We start from the raw sequence: 26,901 nt of genomic DNA, 5'->3' as shown, positions 1-26,901 counted from the left end.
TTTAGTTGACACTTTTAATCGCTCAGTACTTTAATACAAATATAGGAAATTATACAGAATTAAATAACACGTGAAAAGCATACCAAGTATATAAATATCCAGTTCAACAATGAAAACAACTTATACTTGAATTACTAGGTCACTCTATAGAGACAGATGAAGCAAAAATACAGAAAACAACTTCACTAGTTTTTTTTTCCAAAGGGTTAAGAATTAATAGTTCACAATGTCTTTAGAACAAAGTGATTGTATTCCAGAGTTGCCTTCTCTTTGTGAAAAATAAAGTCACAGAAAAAGAAGCTAAGTGGGGGAGAGAGAGCATATACAACTGACTGCTGTACAGGAAATTCTTAATGTATCTGTTTTCATAATATATTATTGTTACACAAGACAGGATTCAGAATGGCCTCAAAGAGGGTGATATTGTGGGCCAAATGGACAGGAAAAGCATGCTTTTGTTAAGATGTGAACTACTCGCTAAGACTAACAATATTGCCTAAGTGCTATAAAAATAAGTTAAATGGACACGTTACAGTCGCCAATGTTACTTCACACTAAATTCTGCTCTATTTTCATCATAGTAACCCTCATAGAAGCACATAGAGAACGGCAGGGGAAACAGGGATTCTAGCAAGGCCAACAATCAGCAGAACAGTAGCAGGTAGTTGACTAGATACTCAAACAACAGGGAAACACACTGGTGGACCTAAGAACAAAACCAGAGCTGGGACACCAACAGAAAGGCAAAAGGTACTCTCAGAAGCTCTTTGGACCCTTCTGTGTTCTCTCTTCTTTTGTTTATTCTTCAGTTTTCTTCCTAAAATTCCATCAGATTTCAGACATGGCAATTTTTTTTTGGTCCCACTCCTTTCTACTTTGTATAAGGACCAGAAAGCTCTGTGAGGTAAGTTGACTACAATTTGTCCCTCCAGTGGGAGCCCTAGTCGGTCTGAGAGACAGCTTGGCACTGGTGATTCTAAGTCTGTTGCCTTTCTAACAGCATAGCACTGCATTGCTCTACAAAATCAAGTCCTACAACAGACCCGAGGCACACGACTTCCTCTTGGAATGCAAACACTGAGGACCAGGGACAATAGCAAAAAGTCAAATCCCTCACAGGCTTGCTTCTTCGTCTTTTGCTATTTTTAGGTCCCATGGAGAATGACCTTTTCCCTCCTGCTTTTCTTTCACATCAGATTCAAGTAGACCAGGGAAACACGTTCAGGGTTCTGTATAATTTCTCTAGAGCTCTGAATAAAAGAAAGAGAAATGTGTCAACATTAGACATTTCTAATTTCTCAACATACTTTAAGCAATTAGCAGAATTAAGAAACAGAAATACTTAGTATATAGTTCTGCTCTCTCTCTCTCTCTCTCTCTCTCTCTCTCTCTCTCTCTCTGGATATAAAGCTTCATTCTGACTGGGCAGTGGTGGTGCACGCCTTTAATCCCAGCACTTGGGAGGCAGAGGCAGACGGATTTCTGAATTCGAGCCCAGCCTAGTCTATAGAGTGAGTTCCAGGACAGCCAGAGCTACACAGAGAAACCCTGTCTCGAAAAACCAAACCAAACCAAAAAACAAAAACAAAAACAAAACAACAATAAAGTTTCATTCTGTAACCGAGGAGTCTGAGTCTCTCCTAGAACTCATTGACTCACTGTGAGGCTCAGAATGGCTTTGAACTAGCAATAATCTTGTTCAAGGATCCTACCTTCTTGGTCTCTCAAATGGTGGGATCACACACTTCTGACCTAGTAATGAACTAGAGAATCAACTGAGACTACAATGAAAGGCACTGGTCAAGGAATACCAAATGATCAGAGAGGTTCTTTCTTTTCTTTTTTCTTTCTTTTTTTTGTTTCTTTTTTTTTATTGGATATTTTATTTACATTTCATATGTTGTCCCCTTACCCCATCCCCCACCCACCCGGGAAACCCCCATCCCCTTACCCCTCCTCCTTCTTCTCCGTGGATGTAACCCCCACCTACCCCCCCTCCCACTTCCCCACCCTCAAAATTCCCACCCCCTGGGGCATCCAGCCTTCATGAGGTCAAGGATCTCATCTTCCACCTGTGCCTGGCAGGGCCCTCCACTCTTACATATTCAGCTGAAGCCCTGGATCCCTCCATAAGTGCTCCCAGGCTGGTTGTTTAGACCCTGGGAGCTGTGGTTGGTTGGTATTGTTGCTCTCCTCATGGTGCCACAAACCCTTTCAGCTCCTTCAGTCCTCACTCTAACTCCTCCATTGAGAACCTCATGATCAGTTCAATGGTTAGTTGTGAGCATCTGCCTCTGAATATGTCAGACTCTTGAAGGCCTCTGAGGAGACATCCATATCAGGCCCTTATCAGCATGCACTTCCTGACTTCCACATCAGCATCTACCTTTGGTGACTGCACATGGGATGGATACTCAGGTGGAAAGGTCTTCAAATGGCCCCTCCTTCATTTTTTGTCCCTCGCTTTGTCTCCATATTTGCTCCCTTGAGTATTTTGTTGCTCCTTCTAAGAAGGACCGAATCACCCCCACTTGGTCTTCCTTCTTTATGGGCTTCATGTGGCCTGTGAGTTGCATCTTGGGCATTTCAAGGTTCTGGGCTAATATCCAATAATCAGTGAGTGAATACCATGTGTGTTCTTTTGTGTTGGCTTACCTCACTCAGGATGATAATTTCTAGTTCCATCCATTTACTTAGGAAACTCTCAAATTCATTGTTTTTAATAGCTGAGTAATACTCCATTGTGTAAATATACCACATTTTTTGAATCCATTCCTCAGTTGAAGGACATCTGGGTTCTTTCCAGCTCCGGGCTATTATAAATAAAGCTGCTATGAACATAGTGGAGCATATGTCCTTGTTATATGTTCGAGCATCTTCTGGGTATATGCCTAGGAGTGGTATAGCTGGATCCTCAGGTAATGCTATGTCCAATTTTCTGAGGAACCGCCAGACTGATTTCCAAAGTGGTTGCACCATCTTGCAGTCCCACCAACAATGGAGGAGTGTTCCTCTTTCTCCACACCCTCGCCAGCATCTACTATCACCTGAGTTTTTATTGCTCACAATGCCATTTTCAGCTTTTCATAGTATTAGTATCCTTAGCCGTTAGTTCATCTATAGTTCCTCTGTCTAATATAAATGTCTCTATAACAAGTCAATATTTCAAAACATACATATTTCAAATGACCAATTTCCCATCATCCTAGTCCTCTTACCCACCCCCCAAAATACTCAGTTTAACCAAAATAATTCCACATCTTCAAAATGAAGCAATTTACATTACCAATATCAATAAATCAAGATTAGACATCACAACCTCATCTTTATATATATATGTGTGTGTGTGTGTGTGTGTGCGCGCAATATATACCTTCTGTCCTTTCTCCCCTCTCAGCTTATCTTGCTTCCAAACTTCTAAACCTGCTTGTGAAATGAATACCGTGTGTTCTGTCTCCCAAGTACTCAAGTACTCCTATTCCTGTGTTCAAATCAGTTTCTGAGTTCTGTTCCCTCAAATTCTGCTTGCTGTAATCCCATGTCTTTTTCTCTGCTCACTTCCTCGAGCTCCCCTCTGTTTATCATGTGTGCAAATGCTTAAATACACCTTGATAAAACCAAAAGGAACCATAGACTTAGTAACAACAGAATCCAGCACTAACTGAAAGCTTACTATGATTCAGTGCTGTGAATGGAGCCTTAGAGGCAAAGGCCAATGGTCAAATACCTGGTAGCTTGAAATTATAAATGATGAAAACATTTGTACTAAATAACTTGACAAAAGCAACTCTGCTGGCAATCCCCTAAGCTAGTTGGTGCTAGATTTTTTTTTTGCATTTTTCTAGTTGCATGCATTTCTTTTAAAATCTTAACAGCATTTGTATAATTACAGTAATTGCTCCTAATTCTGGAATGTAGAGAAAGGAGCATAGGTCCAAAGGTACCCAGCTATTTGTTTTAAAGAAATAGGGCTTTATCAGAGTCGGTAAAGAAGTGATTGTAGTTGCTAATAAAACAAATGAATGATTAGAAAAAAGCCAATTCTGTGGGTCATTTAAATATCCTTTGCTAAAAGAGAAAATGAAAATATTGACTTATTGAGGACAGGAATACAATTGCAGAATTATCTCAAGCAGCATTGGGAAGATGAGGGGAATTTCAGTTAGACAAAGGAATGAGTTCCAGAGACTATTGTAACACGTGGTGTCTAGAGTAACAAGGTCATCAAGCACATGAAAATTACTGAAGCCTTAGCTTGTAACTGTTCTCAGAAAAAGGTTTAACATACAATGAAGTAGTGCTATTACTTAGCTTGATTTAGCCATTCCAGAATTTGCACATACATTCAAAGCATTGTATTATATGTTATTGATATAATTTTGTCAGTCTAAAAAGTAATGCAAATAACCAAGTTGAAATTATTGATACACACATTTTAAGGATCAAAAGTCCCAATGATATTTAGTAAAAATAATCTTCAACGGACTTACAAAATACAAGGCTAATCTTTTCTCTTTGTTGTATAAATGTCACGAATTTTGTAAACCATTGACCACAGAGATTTTTAGAGTTGGGAGCACTGATAGATCATGACAAGTTCTGTCTAGTTTGCTTACTAAAAAGAGAAATAAGCTGTATCGTGGTGCTCTCTGGTCTAAAGAAGGTTCCATAATACTGTATTATGAAATAGAAGATTGTATTGAAGATTGTGAGAGAAAAACGTCACCAAGAGGACATACGTGTACATGCTACATAGAGGTGTGTGTGTAAATGTGTGTGCATGCCCATGTGGATGCCAGAATACAGTACTTATTAGTCTTGTGATTTTTTTTGAAAGAAGAACTATATTGCATATGGGCTGATGACATCTATTGAGGCTTATTATTATGGATTTTTAAAGAGTGATGAGGAAAATACTCAGGTACTTGATATCTACAATGGCCTTATAATATTGTTCTCTCAGTATTAGAGACTCAGAAATCTCCATTTTCCCCCTCTCTAGTCAGTCTTTGACTACATAGCACAGGCTAAACTTGAAATTCCTTTGTTTCAACATCTCAGTTGTTGATATTACAGGCATATACCATCATGCCTAGTTAGAAACATGTGTCTTATTAAGTTATAATCAACAGGAAAAACCAGTTTGGTCCTGTCTGATATCATGATGTACAGTGCTAAGTATAATATTTTACCTTGCTCTTACAGAGAATCCAAATGGACTTATCTATGACTAAGGTATCAGGACAAGGTTGGTAACAGTTGCTGCTGTGATGGGTGTATGAGTAGAGAGATACAGGAAGTATGCAAGAATTGAGGTTCCAATGAAAAGAACCCATGTTGGTAATGTTACCATCAGTGATGACTAATGAAGAACAGAAAGCAGAAGTTAACGTTTTTGTGTTAAAAGATTTGAGGCACAGAATATAATGTTGAAAAATATTGTGAAGTCTTGCTTTGTTGGAAGGAGGTAAGGCTTGAGTGAGAAAGTTAATGTGCTGCGTTTGGAGGGTTTGACCATGGCTTGATGTTCTGTGATATAGCATTGTCCTGAACTAAGCAAGGCTAAGGAGTCTAGGTATTGGATGGATGCTTGTACCAGGTAACAGCTGTCTGTCCACTTACTCCAGCCCACCTTCACCTGTGTGGTAGCAGAGCAAGGTTGTCTTGTATCATCCTCATCCTAATTTCAGGAAAGTGGGAAGGAATACCATACATGGAAGAATGGGTTTGTCTGTATGATTTAGTTAAGAGCCCAGAGATATAAATAGGCCTACTGCAAGCACACAGGTCTTTGTGGAGGTAAGAAGAGTTAGTGAGAAACTCAGTTTGAGAATGACCTAAATGGACATCACTACCTCTGTATATGGAAACAAGTAGAAACAAACAGACACAAAGCAAACAAAAACAAAAAACAAAAGTGAGGAATGAAGTCAGTATGAAACATGCGGATAAACACAGGGCATTGATTCTCTTCGAGAATTTGCAGAAAGGAAGACAGCTTTAAAGGCCCCTTGATTTTTAGCCCAATGACTCCTATGTTGAATTTCTGATCTGAACGACCGTATGAAAATGAATTTTTATGTTGTAAGCTACAAAGTTTCTGATGATTTGATAAAGAAACAATAGGAAACCTAGTATTTCTCTTGGCTAAGCCACTTGTGTACTTTTGTACAGTTAACTCAACCTCTTCCAATTTAGGTAACATAAAGTTGGCTTTGCTAATAATGAAAACTAAAAGTGTGGATCTGTTCAACCAAGGCTCAAAGTGTAGACTACAACAGTGAGGGGCACAGCAGTTTCAAAGAACACAACTGGTAATAGACAGGACAGAAAGCTAAAATTCAAAGTAACAACGTCATTAGAGGATTACTCCGTTTAAAAATGTACTAATCCTTGTTATTTCATTAATGTTTGTAATAAATGATGCTAATTGGAACAGGCAATCTCTTTTTTAAAAAAATCTCCATGGTCAAACAGCTAAGGAAATGGATGTCCACTTTAAAACTAAACTGCCATTTAGTTGCTGTATAGAAGATTATGATGTCTTCACTCCTGGAGATGTTCTTGCTACAGAGTGAAACTCAGGATTTGGTTCATTTATGCCAAGATTTTTTTTTTAAGGTTTTGGAGAATAGCAAAGAATAGTTCCATGCAGTAAAACCCAGGCTTTGACAGCCTAGTGGCCAAGAAACTGGTGATCAGATTTTATCATGCCATTTTGGAATGATGAATAGCATTTTTACACATGAAAAAACATGCAAATTTTTTCATGTAGGCTTGGAGTACATTTTTCCCAGCAATGCTAGCTTAGTTTATTAAATAGCTTATTAAAGGTTCCCTGTTGCTTCACTCACATAGAGCATCATATTCCTTCCTAAGATTATGAAGATTATGGGATAGGGTAGGGATTTTCACTTACCCAGTCCTTTACTCTGGAGACCATTAGCATTACTGTTTAACAACAAAGATTCTAATAGCTTTAGTAATAAATCTTCTTTGGATTATCTTCCTAACTAATGATGAATTTTGTCACCACAAAATTCACTGAAAATCTTTGTTCCTTGTCATAATAGTGTGCTTAAAATAGGAATCAGTGTATGCTCCTATCCAGGAATAAATTATTAATAGAATCATTATGTATTGTCAAAAGCCCATTCATAGCTCAGGTTACTAGGAAGTAAGGGAAGTCAAGATAAATATAAATATTATATGGTCAAAAATATCTTTTATATAAAATAGCCAGCACTTGGAAAAGATGTGAAGACCAGAATATATGTCTCACTTGAGTATCTGTTCTTTCGTTTCCAACCCAGTCTTGAATCAACCGAACCAAAGGAAAGAAAATAACTTAGCTACTCAAAACAAAGAGTTCTAACATGAGGTAATATCTACAGTGATCTGCTCCATAGCAGACCCCAAATTTCATTCATCATTTCTGAGAACTATATAATAAATTGTGGGTGGCTGTTGTGAAATGCAAGATTATTCTCAGTCTCCATTTTACTTCATTGTCCTATATGGAGAAGGTATGAACTTATGATATCATTTACTCCTACTACAAAAAATGGTTTGGGATGGTAGAAAATTTCCACAGGAAACTTTGAATTCTTTTTCACTTTCTATTTCAATAATAAAATACTGATTCATGGAAACAAAACAAAGTAAGCATATTCCTGAAAGGCTTCTTAGTCTCATAAGGGAAGACTCCAGGGAATAACTGTGGTGATCCTTCTAGGAGTTGTGTAGACAGTGACCTAATAACTATCATAACTTCCTCCAGAGTACATGGAACAACAGAAAAGCAAGTAGAGGACAGTGTCCTACACTGTACTGAATCACAGGAGGAGTTAGGGGAGACTGATCTCTATCCAAAGACAATAGATTGCTCTTCTGGGCAAAACTAAATTTGTTTTCCCTTTTGTGGACCATGAATTGTGATTGGGATCTAAAAGGAGTTTTGTTTTGATGAATTAGCAAACAAACGATGTTGACGTAACTGAACGCATTCCTATTGGCTGCTGAGCCCTCCATGGAGATGGGTCTGTTCAGATTCAGTTAGTACAAGTTAGTACAAGTTATCTTTCTTTTTATCTACCTGTGAAGCACACACTTGCACATTCACACACATCCATATACACACATACATACTCACACATTCCCACATAGATTCATATTCATACACACAGCATCTGTATATGTGTGCACACCCACACACCCACTGACATACATACACATACACATATATTCACACAAACATACACACTCATACACACATATTCACACACATACACATTCATACATATTCACACACATGTTCATACTCATGTACGTGCACGCGCACACACAGACACACACACATCACATTCAGTTCTACTTTCTTATTTCCTCTTTCATGTTCACAGTACGAGCTTTTGGATCACTGGTTTGGGAACCTTGATGTTGTTTTTGCCTGACTGTATTTCCTTTCATATCTAGAAGTTCTATGTCCTCAAAAAATGAGGGAAAGGAAATGTGAAAGAGGGCGGAAGTAAAGGAGAGAAATATGGAAGGCAAGTGCAGAGCTGTGTGTGTACCTGTTGCATGAAAAAAAAAAAAGAGAGAGAGTGAAGTGTTATTATATTCTTTGACTTTTTTCTCTTTCTCACAATGTTCTGCATAGATTAAAATTTGGTTCTTTGGGAACCAGTATTTCCTTAGCCTTGAGCAATTAGGCTTCCAAAATAATTGACACTTGGTTTTAGTAGCTTTAAGTATAGAGAATCAAATCCTATGGCTGCTAAAGTTCTGAAATCTACAAAAAAAATCAAGTTACTCAAAATATGAGCATTCAGAGAATGTGACTGATGTAGTCATATGTCATGTCAACGTTTGCCAACAAAATGGCAACTAAGTGTTCACAAGGCTCATCTGAAGTGGGAATATTTATCTTTTAAGTGAAGCAAAAGTTAAGAACAGACATTGGCTGCCTCTTTTTGGTATTTAGCAATTCTGTTCCCCAGAAAATCTAAGATTTGCTAAATGAGGAAACAACTATTAGTTTACAAATATCCTTGTTTAGTGAAATTTATCTTGGGCCTAAATATAACTCTTAGTTAAGAAATGAATTTGAATACTTTGGACATTTTTGTTTGCAACATAGAACAATTTACAGTGAATGCAATTGATAACCATAGCTTTTTTTTTTCGAGTCGTGTGAAACCAGTCTTGTAGTTCTAACCTGCTTATAAGAACTTACTCTGACCTTCAAGAAGGAAACTGGCTTCCCTTGCTGGGCTCACATTATCTAATTGAAAAATAGAAATGTTTGGATAAGATCGAATCAAAGAGATTTCTGCCTTTGATACTGTGGGGAGGGCTTGGTGTTCTATGGCTTCTGTTTATATACCATGAGATGTTCTGTTCTATAACCTTGCAGACAGAACAAATCCCTTCATCTACTTTCTAAAATGGGCATGGCCATTGCAGGCTCATTACTCAGTTTATAAATTCATATGAATTAATCTGGTGTTTACTTAAGGTTTAGCCAAGATAAGGTGATCAAAAAATGTTGTGAGGACATGAAAAACAGCCCAGGAACCATATAGTGAAAAAGGAAATAAGGTAGAATTTGAGGGCGATTTTAAAATCAAAATCTAAATTATTTAAAACCAACTTTTTTTCCCCTGACCCTGAAGTTCAGTCATCTAGGATAGAAGAAACTCCCACATTATCCCTTCACCCTAGGAAATCCCCATTTCAAAGAAAAAAAATCCCAGCTTTGTGCTTAGTAGGTTGTATACAGGCTTCAGAAAGGCATTTCTTTCCTGAAATTTAACTCTTTTCTCTTGTGTTAGTGGCAATCTTATTCTTTGATGCTTTATGTTGTCTAAGGCTTGGCTGGTATTCATAATGTACTGAGTTACCATAAGAGGAAGCGAATTTGGAAAATACCTTATTTATGCTAGTTCCATCCATTCCTTCACTTAATAAATGAACACGCATTGAGCAATATATCATTATTGCAATATATATCATATGTATATGATCCTGTGGCAAATGGTGATAGAAGATGAAGAGAAATTCTCAGCCTGGAAAGGCATGAAGAATACTCTGAAATAACGACAATATGTGTGAGTCACTTGTATTTTTGAGTGTTTGAGGAATCATGGGAGTGTAGCATAGGAAGTGCTATTTAATGAGATGGTATTGGGCAATGTCACAGTCTCTTAATTGGTCAGATGGCTGAGGCTTGATATAAAAGGAGGCAAGATTGGCCTCATTAACAGGTGGAGAGATCCTTGTGTGGGAGCCAGATTTTTCTATTTCATTTCACAATATCCTGTTATTATCCAATCAATAAATTCCTGGTTTCTTTCTAAGTGTTCTTACTCTTATGAAATAGCCTTTAAAATATACTAGGAAATGAAAACCTGAAATGTCCACTTGCAAGAAAGTGAGCTTGTAGCTTTTCTTAAACAGCATCAACAATTATGTACGTTATAAACAACAGATGTAACAATGCTGCCCCCTTAATTATATATTCAAACAAACCTCACATTATTATAAAAAGAGGAATATTTACCTTATTTCATTCTTTGCATTCCCTGTGATGACTCGCCCCGCTCCTGGTTTCGGTGACGTTTCCAGTACAGTAAGATGGAGATCAAGACCAGAAGAATTACCAGAGAAACAATGCTTAGCAGCAGTGGAACTGAAAACCAAAATCCTGTGTGTCAAGATGGGAGAGAGAGAAAGGGGAGTCAGAAGAAGAATGTGCTAAGCAAAACGTGAGTTTTATAAAGCAATTAGATGTTAGCAACAGCCAGCATATTTCATGCAGTTACACGTAATAATAAGATTTCTGCAATGTCACTTAATTTAATCCTGAAAACATTCTAGGAGTTAAATGTTATTAATAACTGTAAGACTTAAAAATGAAACCATTCCTAACTAGGGAGACTAGCTGAACTCAACACCAAGGAAGAAACACCCAAGGAGGGTTAGTCAAATCTTTTTGCCTTCAAATCTCCTGTTCTTTAAAATTAAATATTAAATATACTGGGAATTAGAAATATGCTGGGAATTAGAAAGGGAAAAAATCCATGAATTCTGTGATGTCGACCACTGGAAGCAATTCATTCATTGTTCTATTGCATTTCTTCCAATCTATGTTTCCATTATTAAATTTCTTCCTAGGAGTGCTCAATGGAGCCTAGCTAAACACTGGCTTGTTGGTGTAGATAACGCAAAGGGAAAGGAGACATCTAGCACTTTCTCTGTAGCAGACTTTTCACAACTGAAAGTCTTCAGATTTGTCTCATTTCCATGGTTCTACAGCTGCACATGGGGCTTTTATGTCATCAGTAAATATTCACCGAATAAATAAATGCTCTGCAAGCAATAGAAAACTTTTTATGTCGTGCAAGTTAAATTCAGAATTCCTGGAAAAGAACTTATTTACATTTTCAAGCTCTTGGCCTTGGCTGATCCCGAGGCTCTCTCTATGAAAATCCAAATGTACCACACAAGGCTTTTTGACGAAAATGTACCAAAACAACCAATTTCTAACTGGCATTGAGGTTTTAAGGAGCCCAGTCAGACACGTTTGTAGGAGCTACTCCCAGGAGGCCATTGCTCAAGAAGGTAACATGGATAACTCTTCCAGGTTCTATTTTCTTGAAAAGTGCTTGCACATGGCTGCCATCATTTTAGGTGCTTATCACCTTATGCTACTTCCAGGACTAGAGCAAAAGCCATGCTTGAAATCAAGCGCTCTATAGTCATCCACACACCATTCTCAAACCATGTATCCATGAGTCCCAGAGAGAGTCATTTGGAAGGAATCATCTGAGAAGCTAGAAAAACATCAACGGTAATGCAGCTTTTCTTAAAAGAATGAGGAGCCTTCTGATTATCCAAAAATTTTTATCAAATGTGAATGGAGTCCTCCAAGAAATCTTTCTAATCCCCAAACTGAGCTAAGGCCCCACCTCCTTCACCTTAGGTACTTTCATGGTCTACTGTGGCTTTCTTACTAGAGCATTAGACACAAAGTTTTGTGGTTGTCTAGAAAATATTTCCCTGTTGATGGATAACAACTATAGGTATCTAAACAATTTGTTCCATGTACCATTTCTGGCAATTTTACTTTCTAGAGCTTGAGTTAGCTGTTGTGTAGTCTAAAAGTATGAAAAAGAAATCCCAGAAAGACACAATCCATACATTTTAGCTCATGTGCCATTGTGAGTGATGAATAACATCTGACATCATCTCATCTCACCTCACCAAGGATGTGAATTGCCTGGAGTAAGGTCACTGTGTGTGCTCTCCTTCTCCTAATTGTAGAATAACTGCCTTGACTTTCATATTGACTGGTTTTTGCACCTCATTCCTATATTCAATGAGTTTTTTTTTGCATAAAGGAATTCTAAATTCAAATGCCAACTAAAGTAGACTTCTGTGATTGTAATTTCTTAATTGGTGCTCATTGTTTAATCTCTTACCATGCGTAATTAGAGAGCCAAGTTATTATAGGTATATATGCATTTTGTGTGTGTGTATATATATAACACAGGGTTCAATACTTTCTAGTGCTTTATATGTCTACTTGAGTCTTAGAATGTCATCTCTGTGGATGGGAAGACAACAATAAAACTTATTGTATTTGTTCCCTCAAGCTCTTCCTGCCCTTGCCCCATGCTCTAAATATGGCCTTTGCTGAGCAGTTGAGAGTCTCTGAAGAACATTATGATCTTCCCAGTGCATAAACACAGACACATCACAGTCTACCTTGCCCAGCCTCTCTTACCTTTGTCCAGACTCTGCTTGTAGTCAGTCACAGTCCCCAGGTATAAAACCTGGCAGATCACTTCCTTTCCAACCTGAGTTTTGGGATCTTTGACCCGGAGGATGCTGGTGACCGATGTAGTCCCATTTGAATGGGGGTGACTCTCAGTACTATTCTCAATTCCTGTCCCAGTGCCCTTCCAGGAGATGGCAGGGGCTGGGCGGGCAGTTGCAGAGCAAGTGATGTTTAGGTGGTCTTCAAAATAGTTGTAGTGAAGGTGTACTATGGGCTGTACTGCGACAAGAGAAAAAACACATGGCCTGCTATCAGTTAAGCACCTCCCCTGGGTTCTGCATTTTCTTACAGGGACGAGGGGAAATTCCTCACAGAAAGATAATGGGAGGTAGACAGATTAAAAATAATGACACCGTTCTCCCAAACTCTTCCAGTGAGTTCAAACTTTGCGTGAGAAATGTCATAGCTGCAGTTTGTCTCTAGCATAACTGGCTGGTTAGGTAGAAACATGAAGATAAGATATGAAATGATATTTCGCTCCTTCCTATAGTGTAAGTCTGACTATTCTGTATCTTTTGTGGGAGCAATCTTTTCTGTTATGTGTTTATTAGAAATCATCTGACAGTATCCCCTAATCAGCCCCCCTCTATATGTACCCTTTACCTATCAGAAGTAACAGGCAAGGCACAGTTCCCAGAGCCTATTGTTTAGAGAAAAATTTGTTTTTTTTTTCAAAAAGCTGAATGAGATAGAAAGGAGACTCGCCTTCCCCACCCCCCAAATTGCCTAGTTAGAAAACCTACTCAAAATGCAAACTACAAACTCAGAATCCATAAATAAAAAAATCAGAGAGTAACTGTTGGAAGGTCCTCAGGGATCACCTGACAAAATTAGAAAAATTATTTAGAAAAAGGATATAATTTCCCCACTAGTTGCAGCCTGTTCTCTTTATAAAGGCCTCCCCAGCTAACAACTTTATTTCTGTTGGAATGTGGGCCGTATTTCTGCCAACCTGTACAAACCAGTCCTTCTGTAGCTGCCTTTGCAGCCAATGAGTTAATTAGAAGCCAGTGGTAAGTGAAAGCTTGTTTGTGCCTGTAGGTTCAAGAGACAGGTAGATCACAGTAGCTGGGGGAGTGGGACTGTAGATGGGTGCTCAAATTCCAAGAATCAGTAAGTGCTGGGAGACATAAAAGTAAGGAAAAATGAGTATGATTTATGTAATTAGACTGTGTATCATAGTCTATAGGGTTATCAGAGAGAGAATGGCTTAGATGCAAGTTGTATGGCTGAATAGAAAGGGGAGGGTTCTCCATTTGGGGGATGCAGGGAGAATGAGCAGGAGAGGAAAGAACAAGAGAAAAATTGAAGAAATTATAAAAAATGAAATGAGAAGCAAAAAAGGAAGGAAAAGAAGACAAGAAGGAAGGATATGGGGGGGGAGAAAGAAAGAGAATAAGAGAAATAGACAAAGAAGTGGAAATCGGGAAGAAAGCATGACCTAACATTGAGAAGGTCCATCATAGACAAAGTAGAAGATCCCTGCACCCATCTGATTTCCCACATTCTTGTACCTAGTAAACCTCTCCTTTCCTATGGCCAATTCTCTTAGCATGCTTAAAGCCTTGCTTCAATATTTGTAATGTCTCCACTAGGTTTGTCTTCTCCCTCCTAAAACCACCACATCACATTGGATGTTACAAAGTCATCCTAAGTCCTACTTCCTAATGCTTCATTCCAGCCATGTATTAGTAAAGAAGAAATAGTTTTATCACACCACTAAGCCTGTGGGATGTTTAAAGAATGTTTTATATCCTGTTATACTCAGAGTGGTGTCAGTTCATTATGAAACACCTCTGCTGGCTGTACCCTTAGAAATCTTGAAACTGCTTCCTTGAACTATAACAAGGAAGACATCATATTGGCTCCAGGTTAGACTACTCTGCCTTTGTTGCTAGTTCTGGAAGTTGTAAAGGGCTCTAGAGATAACATATTGCACATCTGCTGTCCAAGGGCCGAGTTAGCAATGAATTCACTGCCGTAAAGAATGTGTCACCTTCATCATTGTCTTCGGTTTTGGTGATGCCAAGACCCTAGAGAGAAGATAGTTCCAGCCAAACAACTTAGTACAGTGATGTTAGCTCTCCAAATTCTGCAATAATAGTGACAGCAGGCATGAAAGGCTAAGAGCCTTCTAGTGAACTTGTCCATATTTATGAATCAAAAAAATCCAGGCACCATAACCACATACCCAATGCTCCTGGAAATTACATTTCTGAAGAGAGAGAGAGAGAGAGAGAGAGAGAGAGAGAGAGAGAGAGAGAGAGAGAGAGAGAGAGAGAGAGAGAATGTATTCTCAAAGATTCTCACCATAGAGAGTAAGGCAAGCTGTTCCCGAGACCTTCCTAGAACCAAAAGTGTTGAAAAGACACATGTAGCAACCCTCATCATCCAATGTTGTGTTCCAGAAGGTGATGCTTGAGTTCCAGAGTCCCAGCTCAGTGACGTTTATCTTGTCTTTGTAGGCAGGCTGGATTACAACCCCATGGGCTTTGCTGTAAGTGACCATGTTTTCTGGGCTTACGGCTTTCTTTTTCTGCCATGTCACAATCAAGGGTTCCTGGGATGTTTTTAGAGAACATCGTAAGGATGCAGTTGTGTGCAGCCCCCTTCTTTCATCCTGTGTCACAACTTCCACTATGGAACCAAAAAGAACATTTCTATTTTAGAATCTTATTACAAACACACATACACACACACACACTCCTAGTAATGAATAGATGTCTGCTGAAACTCAAATATAGAAAAGAATAAAAGAGGTAAAGAAGAAAAAATGTATGTACATGCCTATATGCTAGCAGAGAAATATGCCCGTTTGTCTTTGAAAAGCAGAGGCAGAGTATAATAACGATACAATGCTCGGTAACCAGAAATTGTGAAGAGTCTCTGTGAGCGGGAGAATAAGTAGAATGATTGAGTGTGAAAAGCGCCAGATGGAATCTGTTCATCAGGTGAGTTCGTGCTTAGTGATGTATGAGCCAACTGTAAAGAAGAACCAAAGAACAACAGGCAGAGTGAACAGTTTAAGCAAAGATGATGAAGGTGCTTCACACACAGACACACACACACACACACACACACACACACACAGAGCATGAGAGGGCTCAGGCTTTGGAAAATGAGGAGAGTGATAAACAGGATGATGCTCTGGGAAACTTGATATACCCAGCATGACCAAAAGATTTTGGCACCCAACTGTCACCATGCTCTATTTTTATTAGCTGTTGTGACAACAATTTCTTTTCTGCAATGCAGGCCACTTATACTCTGACAGGTGACTTGATGTATTAGCATCCATATGATAACAAATAACCAATAGCAAAGGACCAGTGCTTTGAGAAAAGGAACACAATGAAAGAGGAGTAATAAATGCTATATCCAAGAACTCGCAACAAATGAATCTGGATACCATAAATCAAGTAGCACTTTAGAATGAATATAGGTGAATTTTAAAAGATGACATTTTAAATGGTAGAAATTAGAGATCTGGAAAACAGGAGATACAAAATCTCAACACACTGTTCAACTTAGCAGAACTCTCATTGAATGAAGAATTCGTAGGCCAGAAGACCAGGCCTCGACATTCCCTGAGAATGTAACACATATGGGGTATATATAGGCAAAGGATTACAGAAAAACTGAACAAAGATGCTTAAGCATTTTAACACTAGCCCAGTAGCATTTTTCACACAGAAAAACAAAAGGAAATGACAAGGGAGCAATCCATTTTGAGACAACATATTAACCATGAAACCTCATGTACCTGACAACCTAACCCTGAGACATATAAAACAATCACTGCTGAATTACAATAGCAATTTATAAACCCACAGTGATAACATGAGAGTTTCCTATATGTCTGTCAGAATCTTCAATTCCATAATTTTAAATCATTAAGGCAAAAATTTAAATATGATAATATAGAAAAATTTAAAATATGCTTATAGATGCTCTTATACTTAATTTGAATATACAAGATTTACATAGCCATTATATGTTTATATATATATATATATATATATATATATATGGATATGTTTTACTCAGATATGTATTCTACTGAGTCATAAAATGTATAATCTTTTCAAAAAACAAAATATTCCCCCAAACTGAATTTGAAATTGATCTTAAAAAATTTACTCTTTCTGAACACTCTCCACAATACAAAAAAAACCCCAGAAATTCCCCAATCCCTTTTCAAACTCTAGTTATAGCTGAACTCATAACAAGATTCATAAATTACCAGAACCAAACAGTAACCAGAACATAATGCACTCGGTGTCTATAAAGCTTGAGGAAGCATTTCTCTGATGGAAAGATTTAACGCAACTACATTTACTGGGAACCAAAGAAAATGAACAGATGCCTACATCCAAATCTCCCTCTCCATACACCAAACGACAGCAGGGAACTAAGTAATAAAATGATAGACAACATATGGATGAACAAAACCACTAAAATTTTTTTCTTTAATACTAACATGTATAAGCAGGAAATAAAGGCTGCACAAGCTTTCCCTGGGCGTATCAGAGAACAAAGAGAACATAGCAGCCAATATACCTTGGACCACTGTGTTACCTAGCTGGGAATTTAATGATGGGAACTCCTTGAAGGTAAGGACAGTTATGGAAAGCAGAATTCCATTGATGAAGTTGAGGTTCCCTGAAAACCTTTGGAGATGTTGCAGAATGTGTTTGAAAAAAAAAATGTTGCTTTTAGATTATAGAGTGGAAAGGAGATTAAAACTAGTATCAGGCTTGTGGTAAGCTATGTTGGACTGTAGAGGATATCCCATAATGGGAAAGTGATCAATTCTTTGGTGCTTGTTGGGAATCCTTTTTGAATTTACTAGTTGGTCAGTAAATTCTGTAATGGACATAGTGTGTCAGGGCTATGGGTGAGGCCTGCCAGCCCTTCATTGGCAGTGTCTTTCTCAGAGAGGCTGATGATGAACGATATCACACCACAGTGGTCAGAAAAGAACCAACAGAAAGTGAGCAGCAACCTCCCTCAAAATGACAAGAAAAATTAGGAAATTCAGAGACAGTGGAACAAGCGAGGTAACTATACAGAAGACAATGTAAGCTTATGTGTCTCTGAGTGACAGTATTTTTTTTCTACCTTTTACTTTTTGTAAAAAGCAGACGAACTCAATTTTAAGGATGGCCTTCCAAATATTACCAGGGAATTATTTTTCAAATATATCCCCCCAGTTCTCTGGGTGAAAATCTGACATCATATTTTACTAGGGAGGGGACTGTTTTTCTTAAATCTAGTTTATCCACTGGAATCACTTCCGAGTGCCAAATTGTTCTGCTACTTTGAAAACAAAAGTATGGAAAGCGGGAAGAACAACTCCCACTGTTCCAAAGCTGATAGCATGCTCAAGTACTTCATGCAGATGAGTAGGTCAGCCTCATAGGCATAGGAGTGGCCAACCTTCACCCCAGAGGCTCTCTAGATGAAGAACTGAGTGTTTTTACCTTGAGCTGTGCTCAGCGCTACTGCTGCCATGCCCCAAATCAGGCTGTAGGTGGAGAGATGGCAGAAAGGTCTCCTGAATACCTGAAGACAGAAAGCAAACGACAGAAATAGAGGTTGCATTTGGACAGAGCCAGGGAAATGTCCTTATAATACCTGCGTTAGGAAATCCAGGGGTCAAGTGTTTACCCACAAGAGTTTTGTGGAAACAGAACCCAAGGAATGGAAGAAATAACAGAGGGCTCAGGATGTGCGGTGGCGAAAGGCCACTGTGTGGCCCTTTCATAGCCCTGGCAACATGAGCCTTGCTTTTAAAGCTACCATTGTCAGGAGCAAAGTCTTGAACACATAGGCTCCCATAGCTGAACTGTCTTATGCTAGTAGAGAAAAATACAGAAAATACAGATGTCAGACAGCTTACTCTTCCCAAATAATCAGCTACTGTTAATATTAAGGACAAAGCTCAAAAGGAAAACATTTTTCAGAAATATTACTGCCCTGAGCTTTGCTGAGGCCGACTCTCTTGAAAATGCAACCATTTTTAATATTTAGAAGCCAGTACTAATATTAACTTTGTTTATTTTTCATTGCTTTATTCTTTACTTGGCCAGGAATCCTCTGCCCTGATAGATGTCCTGGCACTCTTTAAGAAAATGTTGTTTTGGGCATTGTCTTGCTATAAACTGAGAGACAGAGTGTTCAAATCAGCTACCCTTTATCGTTGCCTCAGAACTGTTTTACTGGATCTAAAGTATCCTTTCTCGTATTTCTATGTTTGTAACTAATATTGTGCGTGTGTGTCTCTGTGCGCCTGAGTACGTGATGTGGATGAGTGAGTCTCAAGCTACACCTTATGTGTGAAGGTCAGGGTGTGTCCAGGGAACAACTTGGTGGATGCGGCTCTCTCCTTTCACCTTTATGTGAGTTTCAGGGACTGAACTTGGGTCACCAGACTTGTGCAGCAGGGGCCTCAACACATCAGCCATCTCAGCGGCCATAATTCTAAAAATTTTTATACTAAAGAAATGTAAGACATGCCAATTTTCTCTGTAATTTCCATGAACTGAATTTCATTCTTATTTCACTCCATTCCGACTGGGGCTAGAAACTTCCTTTCAGTCAAAGTAGTACCTTCTCTGTCCATTTAGTTGCCAAGAAATCCAATACTCTATTAAGCTCTCCATTTTTGGCATCTGCAGTCCAGGAACTTATGGGGGCTTACAGCACACCAAGTAAGATAGCTGTTTCTCTCAATCACCAAGGCCATCCTCCTACAATTATTACTTGAAAGGCCAACTGCAACTCTCTTGTGCTTGTGTAAACTACCTTAGGTTCTCCTTGTGCTGGGCAAAGAAAATTCAAGAATTATCTCTCAAGTGCCTGTGGCTCTCTGTTACACTGCACCCTGTCTTCTTTTGGAACTCAAGACCTAAGTACAGGTTCTGTTTGATTCTCTATTGCTGGGGTTAGGATACAGTGTTCCTTCTCTTAATGCAAGCTGGTTCCTGGCTGTAGCCATTAGTCAGTCCTTTCCTTTTCTTGGACTGGAAAACCCTTATCTCCCTAGGGTCAGAAAAGCTGTGTTTTCCACCACCCTGGAGCTTGTCATCAATTCTTTCTGGAATGAAGTTTTCCCTCATCTTTCAGCATATGGGGTTTTAAACCTTGAATGTCTAGGCTAGTGTTATCACCAAACTTTGTTTTCGGAAACATCTCTGACTTTCAGTGTGAACATTCTTCACCTAAGGTGGTAAGCACATGACTTGTTTGAAAGAGTAAATGACAGGAATTGATACATACCTGATAGATGTATCAAAATTTTTATTTTAACTTTTAGTTTGCTTTTGGTGACTAAACTACTAATAATCACAAGACTAATATATAGTGAACACATTATGTACCTGGTGCTGTCATTAACACTTCAGATTGACTACTTCACCCAACACTTCAGGAAGCTATGAAGAAGGTGCTGTTCATATCAATGCTTGCACAATGCAGAATGTGAAGGAGAGATTTTAAGTAGCTTTCCTCAACATAGCCAGGAAGTAGTAGAGACAACACTCAAACTCAAGCACTGGCTCCAAAGTTCACAATCATAACCATACCAACACATTCCTGAATCTGTGCATAAAACACTGTTGGTTTTTTATTGGTTATTTTATCTATTTATATTTTGAAATGTTATCCTCCTTCCCAATTTCCCCTCCACAAAACTCCAATCCCATCACCTCTGCTTCTATGAGAGTATTCCTCTACCCAACCCTGCATCACCACCCTAACATTCCCATATGCTGGGACATCAAGCCTCCACAGGACCAAGGGCCTCTCCTTCCATTGATGCCAGATAAGGCAATTCTCTGCAACGTATGCAGCTGAAGCCATGGGTCCCCCCATGTGTACTCTTTGGTTGGTGGTTTAGTCTCTTGGAGCTCTGGGGAGTCTGGTTGGTTGATATTGCTCTTCCTATGGGGTTGCAAACCCTTTCAGCTCCTCAGTCCTTCTCATAACTCCTCTACTGGGATCCCCATGCTCAGTCTGATGGTTGGCTGCGAGCATCCACATCTGAATTGGTCAGGCTCTGGTAGAGCCTCTCAGGGACAGCTATAGCATTGTTGGTTTTTAAAATTAATCACAAATGTAAAAATATTTTTATACCTTCTATTTCAAAAGCATGATTGTGGGGAATTATCAAGCTCTTGCTGATTTGTCAGGATAAGGGGATCACATTTAATGAAGTTCCCAGGCCCCAGCAATCTGACAGGCATTTTGAAATTGGCTAAAAGTTCCCACCAGATGCTCCATGGACTCCTAGAAGCCTATTTCCTACTAGCTGTAGCTCAGCACCTACACAGATGCTCTCAGGTCTCATACTGCTGGGTCTCCTTGCACACCAGTCTCTTCCATGCCAACCTTTCAGACCCTTCAAATTACCAAGCTTTCTTGTACTCCAGTTCCTTCACGTCTTCCTTTCACCTAAAATGATCCCAATTGAAAGGATAAACTGAACAGCCTGAGTTAACAACTTTATGAATGGCAGGAAATTCATCATCATTTCATTGTGTGAAGTGTTTCTTTTAGACTTTTTTTTCCAAGACAAGAGAGTCTCACTGGCTGCCAGACTCTTCTCTTTCCCAGATATTTAATTAGTCACTTTATACAAGAAATTCTCCCATGTGAAGTCCTTGCTCTAGTACTCTGGTCTCAACTCTTGTCATTGGGTGTTTTGTCCTATTTTTTATTCTTTGTGTTTGCATAATTACTTGTACAGAAGAGGAGGTCTCCTTGTAAAAGCTTCATGCATATCTAACTGAGCCTTTGGCAATGCTTCTTTCAATTTCATCATCTGTTGAGTTTGATCTATGCTAGGGACTGTGACCAGTGCCTTGGAGACTTTGATAGACAAAGTAGCTAGAGACCCCCTACTTTATGAACTCATTTTACATATTGGCACATATTTATATGTTATAAAATTAATCTTCCTTAAATTCATCGTTGTATGAGTTGATACTTTCTTTTTTCATTTAAATATTTTTGAGATTATAATAAATATATTCCCCTTTTCCTTGTTTTCTTTCAAATATTATATGCATTATATATATTACATATAGAAAATTATATATAATATGTTATATACATATACTACATGTATATATACATACTATATATATGGAACAACAATTAAAGAAAAAGGTAAAGAATTTGAAAGACAGCAGGGGAAAGGGGAATGATTTTATATTTATATATATATTTATTCATGTATAACACACATATATAGATATATAGTTATATGTATGTATATATGTGCATATATACCATATATACACATACACACACACACACACATACACACATATATATATATATATATATATATATAACTTTATTCCCCTTTCTCTTGTTATCTTTCAAATTCTTGGATTCTTTTTCTTGTTGTTATATACACATGCTCAGTCTGTATAATGTTAGTTGATGTTAGTTGTTTGCATATATTTTCAGGCTGACCATTTTCTATTAGATAACCAAGTGCATGTTCTTCCATCAGGAAGATTATTTCTCTTGCTCTCCGCGTTCCTTAGTTGCCTGTGACTCTTTGCCTAGGGTTGAGGCCTCATGATCCTTCTCCCAAAACTTTCTATAGCCCCATAGTAGAGCAGCTTACCTTCTCTACGCTGAAGTGTACACATCATTTTCTGCCTTCGCAGTTTTCTGTGATGCACACCCCTATGTGCATTGTCTTCACTGATTTTCCTTGGGTGTGTATTTTCATAGGCTTAGTCTCTAAAGAACTTGTCTTGCTTATGTTTATTAGAACTGCTAATGCTCCAGAGTAGAGCTTCCTCCCTAAGGGCCCAATGGGCCTTAATCCTTTACAGACCATCTTACCATGTTTATGTTTTGACTGAGCGCACTAGTTTGCTTTTGGCTGTAACTTCTTCCTAAGCATAGTCTACCATATGCCTTCGAACCTAGGCACAGTTTCCAATATATTAATCACCTGCCGAGCATTTCCCTTCCCCCTTCCCAAGACTATCCTCCTTTTCCTTCTTCCTTGTGAACGGGGAAAATCTAACATTACTGTGTGGTTTGTCACACTCCCAGAAAATACTACTCCCAGAGAGTACTGGGTTCCTGGAGCTGGGCAAAGGCTGTGTCTATAGAGGCAGACTGTTATTCCATTTTTCCTCCCTTTTCTTTACTCCCAAGAATGTCAATATTCACCAAATCAAGTTGCTCTAATCTATTGCTACAACAAACCCAGTGTGGACACCCTATACTAAATGTGTATGTTATCAGCCTCTGCGTACGAGACAACCTCTGCTACCGTGATAAACTGAAGCTAATTTCTAAATCATTGGACCACAACCACTTAAATGGCCTTGGTTTGGGGTTTTGGATAAAGATGGTTATCAAAGGATGCTTTGCCATCTGAAGGACTCTTTCTCAAGGCATGCCCAGTTTTTGTCATTCCTTTCAGATACAGTGGCCTCTAGAGATTATTTTCCACAACATCTCTAATGTGAGTCTTTCTCCTTGTTCTAAAATTTCTCTTTGTCTTATGATGTCTGCTTTCCTGTGGGGTTACGGTTAGATGATAGAGGAACTGAGTAGAGTCTTCCAAAAAATAAGGAGAGACTGGTTGGGATAAGATGAACTAGAATATCATGTAGCCTAGGGTGGTCCTGGAATTTGATAAGTAGTCTAGGATAGCCTTGTACTCCTTATCCTCCTGTCTCTGTTTCCTAAGTTGGAATTTCTGGTATGTTCTACCACACCCAGCATTGGAGAACAGCATTTGAAGATCTGGAAGTAATTTTGATCTGATACAAGAACTCTTCTACCCAATTTTAAGATCTTTTCCTTTCCCACTGCATGGAGTTGTTGCTTTGGATTATATATGCCATGACCTAAAACTTAATAGAGGAAATGACACTGGGCGAAGCGACACCAGTTCATGACACATGGTGTGTCACAGAGATTAATCTCATTATGTAAAGTTGAGTTTTCCTAAACAAGTCATAAGCAGAGACAGAAACTTAACTGGTAAAGATCAATACTTTCTTCTTTGGGGTTTAGGTAGCATATGAAGGAGAGTTGTCCTAGCCTGAGTCTGCAGTTTGGAGTCATAGAGAATGAACAGTAGAACAGTCTGTGTGCTTCTCTTGCAGCCAGCGGTACCCTGTAGGCATAGGTATTACAGTCAAGTGGAACACTTGGCTCTGCCAGCACTCACTGAAAGTGTCATAGACCCAGAACCTCCATCAGAGTCCTGGTCCTGGTATTCCTTGTGATCTTTCATCACCCTGAAAGAGGTGATGTTTCATCCTGTGGACATCTCCAGTGCCACTCTATACCTGAGTGTCTTTCTATTTCACACCCCAGTCTTTCAGACTTTCTGCATGGACTCCCTGGAGAGCCATAAAGGTGTATGCTCTGGTATCCATCTACATGGCATAGTTGGGGTTCCCTAACAAACCTAAAGCTACAGAAAATTTAAAATCCATCATCTGAGTGATCCTTGGTACAAATTATTGTTCTCACAGACAATTGGTTTGAGGGGTGGGTACTCAAATGTACCATGAGTATGCCACGCCTTCCTTGAGACCTCTCTTGACTTCATTGGTCTAAGGTTCACAACAAAGTCACTGCCCTTTAGGAAGTTAAAAGTGAGGAGCTCCCTGAAAGGATGTACCCCCCTCCCCCTTTTCATGTATACCAACACCATCTTCTAAAAGGGCTTTAGCTCTGAAGTGCCTTGGAGACTTCAGGATTTTTTTTCTCCATATTGTTGAGCCTATTCTCCATTCTTTCTTATCATGTAGGATAGCTGGAAAAAATCTAACCAAATGTATGCTCTGGTTCTGCAGCTAGCAATCGATCCATTTTACTTTATCTCCAGCTAGCAGATCATGACATGCTAATTCTACACCATTCTGTTTAAACCATTATGCTTTTCTCTCACAATGAAGCTCAGGCTCTAGAAAAGGCTGTAATAAGAAGATGCAGGAATATCTGGCTTTTGTAATGAAAAATAACAGTGTTGTAGGACAAGGGAAAAAGTGGATGCACACAGAAGACTGAGGAGTGGGTCCTGGGGATGGTGAAAGCCAAAACCTCAGGGATTGGGGATCGGGAAGTCAAAAGAGAAGGTTCACTACTCAAAATTCACATAATGCTTATTATATTCTACTCTGGTACATGCCAGACAGTGGTAGGCTTTCTGTTTCTCAGAATGTTGACGTGGAATTGCTGGGTGGTAACCAGGGCACATTCTAGTCTAGAGTGAATCCTAAATATTTAGGTAAGACATATTATTTAACCTCCCTGGTGCCTGGGGAAAGACGTCAGTACTAACCTCAGGGTTAAATGAAGCATAGGTGGGAAACTGAACAATCATAATGCTATAATATCTGGAACTTCTGAGTACTCACAGTGTTATGAGAAATTCCACACCTGCCATCATGTCATGGTTACAGTCATCAAGAAGAACTGTATAATTATGGCATTATCTGAGGGTGTGTATACAAGACCTACATGGAAAATTAATGAATTTTCTGCTTAGTCTTGAGTCCCACTCTCAAGAGATCTTACTGTGCATACACAAATATTCAAAAATCTAAAACAGCATTTTTGAACAGCAAAGATCCTAGGAGCCTGTCTGTTTGCAAAACCAGCAAGTCAGTGCTGCAGCGATATCACAGGTGTGTGGTAATGAGTCCACGGTTAAAACACCGAATACAGGTGCTCAGAATTTAACAGATGCTAAAAGATTAACTAATTAAGAATTAACTAGAGAATCCAATCATGAAGACAAAAAAAATCCTCCTATAATTCTCATGAAGAAGGTGGATGCTTATTAGCTTCTCTGGGTCTCAGCTGACAACTACACGCCTGCTAGGCGCATAGCCCCATTCTCCTATTCTTTCTAGGTCTGATTTTGTATATGACTTCATTGCAGTCGCAGGGACTTGGGGGGGGGGGAATGAAACCCTCTCTCCGATTATTTGTAAAACAGAAAAGCAATTCCTTGTTTGAACATTAACAGCATCTAGCTGACACACCAGCATTCCTCTTTGTTAAGAAAGGTAAAGCAGTAACTGGTCCGTGGTCTTCACCAGCCCAATGAAAAAGGGGAGGTACCTCAGGGGGTTAATTGCATTTAGAGTCTCACCCAATTCTACCAATTCCGTGTGTATAAAGAATAGGGCGTGTGACCACCCTTCCTTTTAAAAATTTCTGCCTTTGTAAACAGTACTGAAGACTCAAAATGTCGGCTTCTCTAAATATCTTGGATTTTCAACAAAACCACTGAGGTGGAGCTGACAGTCCCTCTTGGAAGCTTGCTCTCTGCAGCACTACTGGATACCTCATGGTGTCCTAGGCAAGGGCCAGAAATGCAGCAAGCGAGAGGGAGAGGAAGAGAACAAGCTGGATGACTAGGCTACACCCCTGCCGCAGGTTAAGGACCAGCACAGGAGACGCACAGAGCTACCCCTCCCCTTCTGGAAGCCATGGAGCTCAGGCCATGTTTTCGCAATGGAATCGCAGCAAGGAGCAAAGCCGCCCACCCCAGAGAAACGCGTTCCCGGGCTTTCTCTGGGTTCCGTGCCTCCTTACAGAGCCCCAGGCCCCGGATACCCCTTCTCCATAGAACAGCTGCTTTGCTTCTCTCCCTGTGTCCGCTGGCTTCTGAGAGTCGCGCGACTCCAAATCGCCCATTCCGCCCTCCTTTGCATCTCCGACTCCACTCACCGGACTGCCCATCCTTGCTCTGGGCCGCAGCTAGACACCAGCTTCTTGGGGTCTGAGCTCTTCACTGTGGAGGGTATCTCCGCAACACCTGCGAGCAACACTATTCAGCGTAGATAGCCCCCTCCACCGCACACGCAGGCTCTGTAGCTCCTCTAGCGTGGAGGAAACTGACCACGCCCTCCCTCCCCCTCCCGTCGCCCACTCCTTGCCAAACTCAGGTTCTCGCCTTTGCTTGCTATTTTACAGTAATATAGTAAAACTGTGAAAGAATCACCCCATTTTTTTGTTTTAGATTTATTTATCTTATTTTATATGTGTATGAATGTTTT

The 26,901-nt window shown here is 39.3% G+C and overlaps 1 protein-coding gene across 3 annotated transcripts; it reads right to left on the bottom strand.

Annotated features, from left to right (window-relative positions):
- LOC114637084 (OX-2 membrane glycoprotein) lies at positions 1–26,751 on the bottom strand. 3 transcript variants are annotated; one of them, XM_028785238.1, is made up of 6 exons: positions 26,573–26,751; positions 18,325–18,406; positions 15,152–15,478; positions 12,788–13,060; positions 10,562–10,705; positions 1–1,250 (listed from the first exon to the last, which is right to left on the bottom strand). In XM_028785238.1, exons 1-5 carry the CDS (start codon positions 26,582–26,584, stop codon positions 10,563–10,565), a joined length of 837 nt encoding a protein of 278 aa, XP_028641071.1. In that variant the 5' UTR covers positions 26,585–26,751; the 3' UTR covers positions 1–1,250; position 10,562. The 3 variants fall into 3 exon arrangements, with proteins under 3 accessions (XP_028641071.1, XP_028641072.1, XP_028641073.1); XM_028785239.1 differs by lacking the exon at positions 18,325–18,406; XM_028785240.1 differs by lacking the exons at positions 18,325–18,406; positions 26,573–26,751 and having other exon boundaries at positions 12,788–13,055; positions 15,152–15,352.
- Positions 26,752–26,901: the final 150 nt, after the last annotated feature.

This window comes from Grammomys surdaster, unplaced genomic scaffold, assembly GCF_004785775.1.
Source record: "Grammomys surdaster isolate TR1022 unplaced genomic scaffold, NIH_TR_1.0 125167, whole genome shotgun sequence".
NCBI lineage: Eukaryota > Metazoa > Chordata > Mammalia > Rodentia > Muridae > Grammomys > Grammomys surdaster.
Note: the sequence above shows the minus strand (reverse complement) of the source record. Positions and strands in the feature narration are given on the sequence as shown.